The 13587-nt window shown below is 33.3% G+C and overlaps 2 protein-coding genes across 4 annotated transcripts in view; one reads left to right on the plus strand and one right to left on the minus strand.

The window, feature by feature from the left end:
• The window catches only part of IL7 (interleukin 7), a 96800-nt gene that overhangs the window by 80590 nt on the left and 2623 nt on the right, over nucleotides 1-13587 (plus strand). Inside the window, exon 7 of the mRNA XM_078153354.1 lies at nucleotides 4848-4901. Within this exon, the coding sequence (XP_078009480.1) occupies nucleotides 4848-4877 (30 nt within the window). The 3' untranslated portion in view covers nucleotides 4878-4901. The remainder of the gene's footprint in view (nucleotides 1-4847; nucleotides 4902-13587) is intronic.
• ZC2HC1A (zinc finger C2HC-type containing 1A) overlaps nucleotides 713-13587 on the minus strand; it is a 56971-nt gene continuing 44096 nt past the window's right edge. Inside the window, exons 8-11 of one of the 3 annotated variants that reach the window (XM_020973928.2) lie at nucleotides 13151-13270; nucleotides 8998-9108; nucleotides 3716-3890; nucleotides 713-1568 (exon numbers count right to left, since the gene is read on the minus strand). In XM_020973928.2, coding sequence (XP_020829587.1) covers nucleotides 3728-3890; nucleotides 8998-9108; nucleotides 13151-13270 — 394 coding nt within the window. In that variant the 3' untranslated portion in view covers nucleotides 713-1568; nucleotides 3716-3727. Of the gene's footprint in view, nucleotides 3891-8997; nucleotides 9109-13150; nucleotides 13271-13587 lie in introns of all 3 variants that reach the window. The other 2 variants (XM_020973927.1, XM_020973930.1) reach the window with 2 other exon arrangements.

Below are 13587 nucleotides of genomic sequence, written 5' to 3' on the forward strand. Positions count from 1 at the left end.
AACTAAATTCGCTGCCTAAAGCAGTGGTTTTTAACTTGAGTCTTTCATCCTTTGCTGTATCATTTTTCATTTTCAACATCTTCACCTCCTTATAGCATTCAGATTGTGCCTGGAGGTCACAAAGCAAAAATTGTACATTCCTATTTCAATCATATTTTCAATAAATAGCTCTTAATTTAATAATAATGAAGTGAATCCCTCCATTTACTTTTAGAATCCATATTATTGGTGTGGGTTCTTTCTCTCCCAAGCAGATCACAACCCCTGTATGTACTGGATTTATTTTTTGCCAGGGAAAGGTTTTCAGAAATTAGCTAAGACAGTCATGACAAGATTTTTAGTCTTTACCAGGCATTACTAGACATTTATTGCAAATTAATAACTTCTCCTATTTAAGCAATGTTTATTGTTTAGCTAGACATACTTTAGCCTTATTTTTATATTCCAAAAGATTGCTGCACTTCTATTAATTGGTCAGGCAAAAGTGTCTCAATCTATTCTTTAAAATTGTGGCAATCTTTGCGATAATAAAATACAGTTTCAACTTCAAAATTCTATGGTTATTAAAAATAACTGGCTAAAAAAGATCACTTTCTTAGTAAGAATGTGTACTTTAAAACGTATTTTTTTTCTCTGTACCAATGTGTTTACACACACACACACACACACACACACACACACACATATATATTTAGGAAGGTGGTTGAAAAAATAAGATGCTATGTTTCATATATTTATTGTAGGAGGTCGAACACATCATACATTATTTATGAAAAGTTACAGTGGACAACAGACAATAGTTATCTTAATCTTAAACTAATAAATTTCAGAAGACTACACAAAGGATTTTTACATTTGTAGCTCAAGCTTAAATTCATTATCTATACTACAACACTGGAAAATATATTGCAAAAATAAATAAAAAGAAAAAATGGTGCATAGCTGTAGGATAATTTCTTAAAAACTGAAGTACAGTATTGCACAATAAGTCAAAATAAGAGTAATATATGTATATAATTATGGAAATTCTAAAATGAATTTAAATACATTGTCATGTTATGTTTCATAATTCATAAATATATTTTATCTCCTCACAGTTCATAATATCATCTTTGGACTCCAGAAACAATTCCTTATCAAATCATTTCCCCATGCATTACATTTAGACATTTACTTGTTACCATAAAATTCATTATGAGAAACACATATGCCAGTCTATATGATTTAACCCATTTAGCTCTACTTGTGCAGAGAAAATTCTGCAGATCTAACAAAAGGGAAGCAGAAAAACATAACGTTCAACCTTTGATAACTTACATTTACATAGCACTTTACAGTTTGCATGATGCTTTCCTCATAACAACCCTGTGAGGCACAAAGTGCAAACATTATAATCCCCACTTTGTAGATGAGGAAATTGAGGCTGAGAGAGATTAAGTGACTTGCCCATGGTCACACAGCTAGTATCTGAGGCAGGATTTGAACTCAGGTTTCCTGATTCCAAGTCCAGCACTCTTTTCACTATGCCAAGCTGCCTCTTTGTTCTTCATAATTTGGGTTAGAACAACCTATATTAAAAACAGAACAGAAACTGGTCAAAATTAAATTCTAAAATGTGCATCTTATATACTAATCTAATTACTAGGTAATAATCATTTTTGGACATTTGTCCAATATATTTTAATATATATGCCAACATTTTTGTGTGTAATTAGCCCTATGCATTAATAAAAACAGGTTATAAAAATCAGGGAGGGATTACTGGTGGATAGAATGACAGTTCCTCTTCCTCTCTCCCCTTTTATAAATCTTTAATAGTGAGCAAAAATCATAGAAGTTAAGCATAACTACATTTTGGAGAAAGAAAATCCCAAGATTGCTACAAATGTCCATCTCAATTCCCCCTGAACAGACCTTAAATAGCTAAAATCTAATCTCATATGCGCCAAAGTTTTATTTGTAATTAGCCCTAAGTGTTTTAAAATAGAATTTAATTTTCCTAAATTTGAATGAATTAAAAATACTGTAAGAATGCTAAAAGTGGCAGCACAAACTATGCCACTTCCAACAGAAGCTCTTAGGAACCTAATATCTACCATATGCTATTAGTGACAATGACTTACAAATAATACTTGGAGATAATGAAGTTGTGGGAAAGCCACAATTAAACCATTAATATGAATTCCTGACATACAACTAAAATAGGAAGTTAAAAAAACTTACATAATAGATCTCAGCTACACATTAAAAATCTAATTTTTATGGTTAATTACTGATTACAATGTAGATTAGTATTACAAGACTGAATCTTATAGGAAAAATTAGGGAAAACTAGATCTGTGTTTCATATATGTAACAAAGAATAACTGTACTTAAGGGTGACTAAACTGCTATCTGTATACCCACCAATTATGATTCATAGCTTTCTATCATTCATACTTTACATCAACTCTGTATTTATCTTGTTATGTTCTGACATATATTTTGTTTATCCCATTAGAATAATATGCTCCTTGGGGACAAGGGCTGTTTTTGTTTTTCTAGTATCACTGGTGATTAGTATAGCTCTTTCCAAAGGGTTTAAAATTGAAGGATCCTGAACGTGTATCATCAGACAAACTGGACTCCTATAAAATCTGTTAAATATTTTTGTGTGAAATACTACCCCCCCAAAAATCTAGATATTTACTGGAAATTTGTTAAAAAACAAGTTGTGTTTTTATATTATTTTTGGAGGGATATTATATAAATACATTTTCTAAACCTATAAAAATGAAATTTTGAATTAAAATTTCTTCTCAAAAATGAACACAGTTAAGAGGCAGAAAAAGAAAAAAAGGGCTGAGGACACAATTGGGATCAAAGAAGAAAGATGACATTAAGTACTTTCATGGGCTCTAAGGGAATAAAGTCTCTAACTTAGAAATAGAGTTTCAAAATTCTTCATTTTCAATTTGGACCATTTTTGTAGTTGCAAACAAGCATCTCAAAAGGAAATTTCATTTCCATTTTCAAAGAATGTGCAAGCATGTTTTAAATTACGTTGTTAAATAAATGTTTAGAAAAAGGGCAACATAGGTTTATAAGTGTCTATTTAAATAAATTTTATTAAATTGCAATGGCAAAAAGGGAATATGATCTGATAAGACTTTAGCCAAAGATATTCTCAAGTACAAAATCACAGGAAAAACATCTACTACACCTGATATTACCTCAGGCAAGTCACAACATTCCTGGGCCTTGATTTCCTCATGTAAAATAAGAGAGTTGAACTAGATGGCCATTAAAGTTCCTGCTAGCTCTAAATCTATATTATGACCTCACAAAGATAGCATCTACATTAAAATAACGTGTTCTTTGATTATGTTCTGAAGGCAAGGGACACACTCTCAAAATTTCAAAGAGGTAACTTTAGATTGTATTGGGATAATGTGCTTTTAAAAACAAAAGTTTCTATCCATAAATTAGCATATGCCCACTTAAAAATATATTGACAACTAAAAGAATATTTTCTAAATGACACATTCGTGAGTACCTGAAGTTTATTTACACAGAATATGTACATAGTGTATATATAAATTATGCAGCCAAAAAGGATTGCACTCAAAAAATTACTATGTTTGCATATGTGTAGCATGAAATGACTAGAGGAAGTGCTCTAAGTTTTCATAAAGCAGAAACTCTACAGAACTCTGGACTTAGATCTTTCTTTTACTTTGGTGCATGTTCATAGAACCATCCTTCGAATGCCACATTCACAGCAGAATTTTGCCCATTCCACTGGATATCTGGTTCCACATTCATGGCAGAATTTTGGTAACTGTCCAGACGAATTTCCTTCACTGCCTTTAAAGCCTGCTCCATTGACAGATGAATAATCTACATCTGACCTGAAGTGATGAAGAACATTATAAATATAAAGCCTATGTCAGTAACATTCAAATGACATTTTTAAAAAATCAACAAAATGAGTTACATGGTATTTACATCTTAAGGCTTTCAAGTGTCCTTTAGTTCACATGAAAATAGCAGCTCATTCGACAGAAGATAAACTTGTTAACTCCTATCTTTAGTATCAAAATATTAATACCATCTTAAGATGCTGTTATGAAAATATAATTGAATCCATATTTATATCTAAGAATGTTCACAGATCAATCTACCAAGTCACCAAACATGGGTTAGCAAGATGATATACATTAACACACTAAACTGGAAGGAAACAGATACCAATTGAATGAAACAGATGAAGCTGAGTTGAAAGAATATTATGTAGATGCTCAAGGCTTAATCTTTAAAGTATAACTACATAAAAAGTTAGACATCTAGTAAATACCGATACTGATGATGAACCATTAGTCAACCAACAGCCATTGGCTAGATGATCATTTTCAAAAAATGTTATAGAAGAGATTCCTGTGCTGGGAACAAAGTTGTATTTGATGGTCCATGGAGTTCCTTTTACTTTTAAGACCAACTAACTAATTTTAATGGAGTCTTTATGTTCCCACACAATTTTCCCAACTGTTTACTGATGCTTGAACCTATTTTCAAAAAGAAACTAGTACTTCATCCCATAGATTGGATCCCTGAGAGTAAAATGTAAAGAGGTTTAAAATGGAAATGCCTACTTCAGGTAATACTCTATTAAAAACAAAAAAAAAACTTCTTTTAAAAATGTAGTCATTAATCAACAAATATAAATGGTCAACTTAGATTGATGTGTATTTAGAAGCAGAACAACCTGTGTTTCCATATGCAGTTAAAAAGTATCTACTGCACATCTGACCTAATTCATTTGAAGTTAAAAAGGCCAAAATTTTGAAGTATCTTTTTTCTGTATACAGAATCACCTTTCTCCACTCCCTGTCTCCTGACCTCCTGTTGGAAACACACTTCAGGTACCTAGTATCTTCCTGTTCTCTTCATTTCTCATTCTCTTGTCAAAATAATAATTCATATCATAGTAGATTGCTTTTGTATAGTTCTTTATAGCTCTGCTTCAAATAACATATGAAGGTTTCTTTTAAATACAAAGTTAATGGCTTAGTGTGGTATAGCAGCAACTCAGAGAACGAGAAGGCTATGCCAGTAGAACATGAGTACTCTGAGCAAGGAAAGCTTTAAAATAAGTTGGCTAATAGGTGATTTAGTTTGACCACAGCATCTTATGCAGACCACTTACTAAAGGTATATGGAAGGGGTACAGTCTATGTTGGTATAACCAATCTATTAAAATAAAATATCTTTTCAATTATTGTATCTTTTAAAACATGAAGAACTGATAAAAACACAAGCTTTGTTCCCAGGACAGTCATATAACTGAATCACAGAATCTCTATATTTTATGGCTGAAAGAGATTTCAAAGAATAGCTAATTTCAACTCCTCTCTTTTTTACAGATACTGGGGCTCAGAAATATAAAGGGAATTGGCCAAAATTTCACAACTAATTAATAACAGAAACAAGTTCAAACTCAGGTCACTTTACTCCTAACTCAGTGTTCTTTCCCTTACAATATATTTACAACTAAAGAATCACTGTATAAATATAGTTTTTCTAATACATTTTCAAACTTTTAATATATTTTATATTTATAAAATATATATATTTATAAATATGACTTGTATTTATAAATTTAATTTATCAATATATAATTCATATTTACATATAATAGAAATATATTTTATATATAGCTTACATTTTATATAATATACATATATAATTTATATTTATAAATTTATAATAAAATTTCAAACTTCCTGGAAATATCTATAAAATCTCAGTATTGTTCTTTTCCCTTCCTTTCTGCCCAATATACTTTAAGAGTTCTTACACAGAACTTCTTTGTAAAACACTATGACAGACACTGACACAGAACCAAAGATGAAAATATATGTGTACACACAAAAAAAGTACATACATACTCTACACATAACCAAAACATTCAAAACGCCTAGACAGAAAAATAGAGCAGAAGATCATTCTTCAGAAGGAAAACTTCTTTTCTAAGGAAAACACAAAGCTGATTGCCATCTCCAAAAGAAGAAATGTACTAACAAAACAAATAACCTACTGCTGACATGAAATTAACATTGCAAACTATTTCAGGAAATATTAAGGACAGCCAAAACTTCAGTCAGTCGTAGAATGTGCATATGCCCCAAAGACATCAATAACAAATGTGCCTGTGTGTGTGTGTGCAACGCGCGCACGCACACACACACACACACACACACCTCTTACAGACTTGTCATAACTGCTCCTGGGTTGTTTTCTGCATTCTATATGACTACAGAATGTCATATGACACTAGATTTGGAATCAAAGGATCTAAATATAAATACTGACTCTGAAACTTATTACTTCTCTAACTTTGTTTGGCAGCTGTGTTCCCTCATGTGTAATATTTTTTGGGAGGGTGAGGTAGGGGTGGTTAGACTAAATGTCCTTTCCAGTGCTAAATCCTTGGAACCTATGAAATGTAAACATGATCTATAGGCAATGTCAGATGTTGTACAGTAACAATAATAGTTGACATTTACATAACTTTAAGCTATTTTCTATTTATCCATAAAAAAAGAAACATCAGCATTGGTGTGAATATGACTACTGATGAAATACTCAGAAACATAAGAAAAGAATAGCATAGTAGCAATGAGCATTTATTAAGTACCTACATGCCAAGCACTGTGCTGGGCACTTGATGTACAAAAGCAAAAGCCAAAACAGTTTCAACTTAAGGGCTTTACATTATTATAGGTAGTTAACATTTACACACATAGTACGCATAAAATAGATACAAAATAACCAATATAAGCAAGAAGGTCAGGTTGGCTGGACCATAGAGTACACAGAATGGAATAATGCTTAATGCTAGAAAGCTAGGTAGGGGCCAGGTTGTGAAGAAGTTTAAATGTAACCAAAGGAGTTAATACTTGAATCTAGAGGTTGTATGAAGTGAAAGTGAAGCCTGTGCTTTAGGAAAATCACTCTGGCAGATATACTGAGGGTGCACTGGGAAGGGAAGAGACTTGAAGCAGGAAGACTAATTAGGAGTTTGTCACAATAGTCTAGCATCATGTGACCTGAACTACGGTGGTAGCTCTATGTGTGAAGGGAAAGAAGGATGTGAGATGTTGAAGAGATATAAATGACAAGATCTTGCAACTTACTGGATCAGTAGGGTGAAGAAGAGTGAAGAGTCAACGGTGACACTGAGGTTGCGAACTTGGGAGACTAGAAGGGAAGGTACCCTCAACAGAAATAGGAATGCAAGGAAGAGGGACATTTTTGGGGAAAGATAATGAGTTTTGCATATGTTGAGTCTGAGATGCCTATGGGACATTCAGTCTGAAATATCCAATAAGAAATTAGTGACATAAGCCTAACTCAGCAGAGAGAAAGGAACTGAATATACAGATCTAAGAGTCACATAGGTATAGATATAGATGTATAGATAATAATTAAACCCATGGGAGCAATAAAGTTACCAAGTGAAAGAGTAAAGGAGAAAAGAGAAGAGTGCCTAGGACAGAATCTTGAGGTACAACCAACACTAGAGAGCAAAGGCAACTGAGAAGCGGTGGTTAAACAGAGAGAAAGAAAAGCAAGAAAGGGCAGAGCCATGAAAACTCAGAGAAGAGAGAGTAATCAAGAGGAAAGGTGATCAACAGTTTCCAAGGCTGCAGAGAGGTCAAGAACAATGAAGATTAAGAAAAGGTCATTAGATTTAGCTATTAAAAGATCACTGGTAACTTCCGAGAGAACATTTTCAGTTGGGTGATGAAGTCAGAAGCAAGAGAAGAGAGATACAAAAAGTGGTGATAATTAGTACAAAGAGCTTTTTTCCTAAGAGTTTGGCTGAGAAAAGAAAAGAGATAATGGATGATAGTTATCAGGGAGGGTCCAGCAAGGCTTTTGTTAAAGGATAGAGATCTGGACATGTTTCTAGGCAGCAAAGAGTCAACAGTTAGAGACTGAAGATTACACAGAGAGGGGAAGAATGGGGTAAGGTGAGAATGGCAAATGATGTCAAGAGACTGTGGGATATGAAGATAAGAAGTGGCAACTCACAGCTGGTGAATAGTCTAGATTTTCTTGGTGAGATAAGAGAAGAGGTCTTCAGCTGAAAAAATGGGCAGAGAGGATGTTATGGGAGAAGAAAAGATTTGGAAGAACTGCTGTGGTAAAGAGGATAGAGTTAATTATAGAAGAGTAAAAAGGATTGCCTTAGGTCTAGTCGTGATAAGATAACAAATTTCTAGCACAGCTAAATGACTTCCTCTTGCTCCATTTATAGCATATATGTAGCAGTGGAGACAGCAGAGAGTAGGAATAATTTAGGGTAGGAGCATGACAAAGCTTGACCGGTGATATAAGAAAGGAGTATGTAGCTCAAAAGTACAAAATAGTCTATAAGTGAACTGGTCAACTATAGTTTTTGAGATTGGGAAGAGAGGAATGTGAAGAGCTAGAATGATACAGTCTGGGATACAGGAACTGGAGGCCCACAGTGGGGATGAAGAATAAGTTTAGAATGACTAAAATATGAGGATATATGCTAAAAGAGGAACAATCCAGGACTATATTGCTCATATAGCTGAAATCCACTAAGCCTGACCAATGTTTTCATTCCACCCTAAGCCAAATGGCATTCTGCATATTTCAAGTTTGTACTAAATTTTAGGTTCAAGAAATCTCATTATTTGCAGTAACTAAACTGTAGTTCTTAGAGCATAATATTGCAAGGAAATCCAAATGCAAAATAATTCAATGGAACCAACTGCATGACATGGAAAGTTACATTTTAACATTTTTCAGCTGCTGGCAATGGAAAGCCAAATCTACTACATATTCAAAAACTGAATGAAATCATCTTGTAATTAAAAAGAATGAGTTATTATGTTATGTTAAAAACCATTATGTTCTTCCATATAATATTCTAAAAAATACATTTTAAAATTTCTAGTAATAGCACTATACAGTAAAACATACCTGTTTGAATAACTATCAGCATTATAGGTTTTTCTCTTGTTTGTTAGTACTCCTGGTATAGAATATTTTGCCAAACTAGGTGGTGTTGAAGATCGTGCTTTCGTGCTACCTCTAAAAGGGAGAATAAGGTAGATTTAAAAAAACATAAATGATTAGCACCTTAATTAGTACAAATGCAAAAACACAATTATAAAAAAAGACTGTTGAAGAATTTAAGTTAAATAAAAGTTCAGAGACAGAGTCAAAACAATGTTTATGAGACTGTGGAAGAAGAGAATAATATTGAAATTAATGCTATACTTTACAATTACTATCTTGAAAATACAAATATCTTTTAAAAGGTACAAAATGTTTCACATGAAATTAAAACAGATTCAATCATTTCCCTAGAGACTTTAAACAAGATAAAAGACTGCCTTGATGCAATAGTAGTAGAGCAGAAAGGACACTGTGTTTGGAGTCATAAGCCCAGAGTTTGAACCCTGGCTTCATTAATGTACTGGTTTGTGTTATCTTGGCACCACTGAACCACTCTGGGTCTAAGTTTCCTCAGCTGCACAATGGAAATATTATTTACACTACATCTCTACATGTAAAACACTTTTTAGCCATAAATGTGAAAATAAGAGTTATGACCTATCTCACATATATAAAAAAATTTTACTTTATTATATACACTAACATTTAGCCACTATTCCCCACCAGCTCTCACCACAGAAGATCCCTCTTCCACCTGATTGGTCAGTTCCTCCCAAAATTTCCATTTTAAGGAAGGGCCTGGATAAGTCATTGTTCCCTCCTTCAAGAATGACACCTGACTCTTTAGACTTCTTTCTTCACCATGCTTCTGGGCTGTTATCTCTCTCTCCATCTTTACCCCTCGCTCTCCCACTCCCACCACTGGTTTTCAGCTTCCTTTTATGTGTTGCTGCCTCCCAATAGAATAAAAGCTCCTTGAGAGTATGGACTGTCTTTCTTTTTACTTGTATTTCTATGTAGTAACTGCTTAATAAATTGTTATTCATAATTTCCTATTGCCTTCACTTGACTTATATTTGTAAAGTAATTTGCTAAATAATTTACTTATAATGTAATGTAAAAGAGGCAGTGTGGTGAGCAGTGTGATATAGTGGATGTAGGGCTGGTGGTCTTTGAGTCAAGAAGACCTGGGTCCAAGTCATACCTCTGAGACATATAACATCATACATCTAGAACTACAAAGGACCTCAGCAGTCATCAAGTTGAACATCTCTCATTTCTGATGAAAAACTAAGGCCCAAGGAGGTTAAGTAACTTGCCCAAGGTCACACAGGTAGTTTCAGGGGCAGGTCCACTGATTCCTAAATCAATGTTCTTTCCACTATACCACACTACCTGACATACTATGTGACTAGGGGCACATCAACTTAACTTTCTCAGTGTCCCAGACAACTCTAAGATTTAAAAGCAGACAAGTTACTGATCTGTATTTGTAAAGGGAATTCCCCTATGAATTTGGAGTTTCCCATGAAATACAAGTCTGAAGAAAAAAATAACATAACTCATTTTATTATTACTAATCACTATACTGTGAATAAAGAAAATGGAAACCAGTTAAGACATTAAAAACTAGTATTTAGTTTATAAAATCTCATGCTTACAAGTACAGTTATTAAGGGAATTTGGTGAATGCCATTCTATCCATTGTTTCATTTAGGTAGCCATGCATTCCAGGTTATGTAGTTCCAGGTTACTTGTTTTACCTAGTAGGTTGATGCATAAGTCTAACTTGTATAAACAAATACATACTTAAATGGTCAGGATGACTAAGATAATCATTAATGTCAAAATATTCAGTTAAATTAATGGTTCTTTCACAAATTAATTATATAGGAGGGGTAGAAGAGGAAAAACATACCCTAAAAGCTTTAAATTGCCATATACTCATGTTAGACTACTTTGGGAAATGCCTCTTTTAAATTGTCACTTGTACAGCCCAACAAGAGAAATGAAGATACATACCACTGCATCTGGAGGTTAAGGCAATATCTACTTCAAGCTGTCACTAACACATAGTCATCCCTAAAAAACATCCACAGCACCCAAATAAGATATAAAGGCAAAGAGTTCATCCACAAGATTAAAGTTTCTCCGCTTTACTTCTATTCAGCACATCTTGAAATCTACTGCAGAATTACTGCAGTGTCCTATTTAGAAATTATTCTTCTAAATTATATGAATACTTCTAACAGAAAATGAGCACGAAAAGATATGCTCAATGACAACGGAAGCAGAGTCTCTCCAGAAGTTCTCTTAGGAATTTTAAAAACTTAGTCCCTTTACTTGCTTATATCATCTTCACAGGCCTTGAACAAGTGACCAATTACTAAAGTTCAATCATTAAGAATATTTAAATGTTCCAGAGGTTCAATATTAAAATGAAATGCATATAAAAATGTTGTACCTCTTCAGAGTGAGGTAAAAATTTATTTGAATTCCAGGGAGATATAGAGGAATTTTTTCTCAATTAGTACATGAAATTTCTTGACCCCAAGATGACAGCTGGAAATACATTTTTCTCCCTAGTCAGTATCAGTCACTATTTCTGCATCTAAAATATGCTTTAGAAAGACTCAAAAAATAATTGAAGACAGGCTCACTGGTGAGGCTAATGTTCTACTACCTCATCTACCTGTTCTTGGTATCAGCTACTGAAGTAATAACTAGAAGAGGTAATTATAAGAGAAATGGCATAATGTACATAGCCTTTCTTCACCATCTTATCACTAGTCATTATTTTTTTTAAAGATGAACTATAAAGTTCAAAACAACTTTTGAAATTTTAGTATTTACTGTGTCTCTGGTTAAATGGACAATTGTACCTTTGAAAGCAGGTGTCTACATAATCATGTAATAGAAAAGGTTTTAGATTAGGATTTTTAAAAAATTAGGTTGTAGTCCTAGCTCTGTGCAATTAACTAGCTGTTTCTCTCTGGAGAAGGTCACACAGGAGATCTGGGTCCAAGTCCCATTTCTGAAAATACTAGCTATGTGACCAAATCACACAGACTCGGGTTTGGTGACTTGAAGCCTCAATTTCCTCACTTGAAAAATGGAGATAGTATCTGTACCTTTAGGTTTAAATGAATGAATGAAAAAGCATTTATTGAGTACTCTCTATGTGATATACGCTGTACTTTTTAAAAACACTGAGGATACAATAGGAAAAAAATAACTGAGCAAGCCCTGCTCTCAAAGAGTTAACATTCTAATTGTGGCAGACAACATAAAAAGAGTTGTTACAAGACTGATGGAAAGACCCAGAAATATTAAGGGTCAAATTCTAGGTTGGATGACAAAGCAGGAAAGGACCTTACTAACCCTCACATCTTACAGATAAGGGAACTGAAGGCCAAAGATTAACTTGCCTAGAGTTATGCAGGTAGTGAGCAGGCTGGGATCCAGACAAAAGTCATTGAACTCCAAATAAAGGTCTTTCTACTATATCATCATAGTCCTTACATTCACATAGTTCTTTAAGGTCTGCAAATTGCTTCACACATGCTCTCTCAATAGGGCTGTTGTGAGGAGTACTTTGTAAACCTTATATCACAATATAAATGTGACAGTATTACTATTTTTATGTAAGATAAATATACTTGTTTAGGATATACTGAGGATTTTTAAACAATAAATTACGATCCTGAAATCTTTTCTGGAAGAGTTTCAATTTGGATCCTGTCTTCAATTCTTCCACAGATAACAAGTTTTTCCTAACATCAATAGGAGCAGAACTGGCATGGATGTACCATTTTTGCTCTACTTTCACACTGCTTTATCAAAGATTTGGAGGGAAAAAAAAGTTCATTTTTACAAATTTTTACAAATGGTTTTAAAATCAAAACTAAAAGAAAATACTTTAATACTGTAACATTTTTAAATTCCAGATTAAAAGGTGTTAACTGAAAGAGCTTTATTTAGGATAATGAAAAAACTCAACAGAAACTTTTAAAAAGGATTTAGGTTTCTATTTTAAAATTTTAATCCAGCAGCAAATATAATTTCTTAAAATAAGTATGCTTTCTATATTTAGAAAGTTATAGGGTAGCCTATATTTCAATCCTTTAAGGAAATATCTGAAAGAGATTAATCAAACTGAGTCACAAATACTTACTTGTTAATGGGTAATAACTTATTTCTTTTGATGGCACTGTCTGATTTTGTATCACTTTCATACAACCTTTGCACATCTCTTCCAGTTCGAAGTGGTGGGCCTAATTTGTCCATCTTACTACTAAAATATACAAAGGGGTACCCATAAGGAGATTGCTAATGTTTGCTATTTTAAATAATTCAAAAATTTTACACAAAATTAGACACAATCTTCCTCATCAGAGTTCGTTCTTTCCTTTTCTTCCCACTGTCCTAAGCACACTAAGAGGCTTCCAGGGAATAAACTAATTTAAGCAATTGTGTATAGATAATAGACACTGACAGAATTTACTCAAGAGCCACTATTGGATCCAGGAATTCTATACAAATTTCCCACATGCTTTAAGATAACATTTATTGTGGCAGAAATTATTCTGCAGAAATGCAGAAAACTGGCAC

This window comes from Phascolarctos cinereus, unplaced genomic scaffold (assembly GCF_003287225.1).
Source record: "Phascolarctos cinereus isolate Bilbo 61053 unplaced genomic scaffold, phaCin_HiC Scaffold_4;HRSCAF=312, whole genome shotgun sequence".
NCBI lineage: Eukaryota > Metazoa > Chordata > Mammalia > Diprotodontia > Phascolarctidae > Phascolarctos > Phascolarctos cinereus.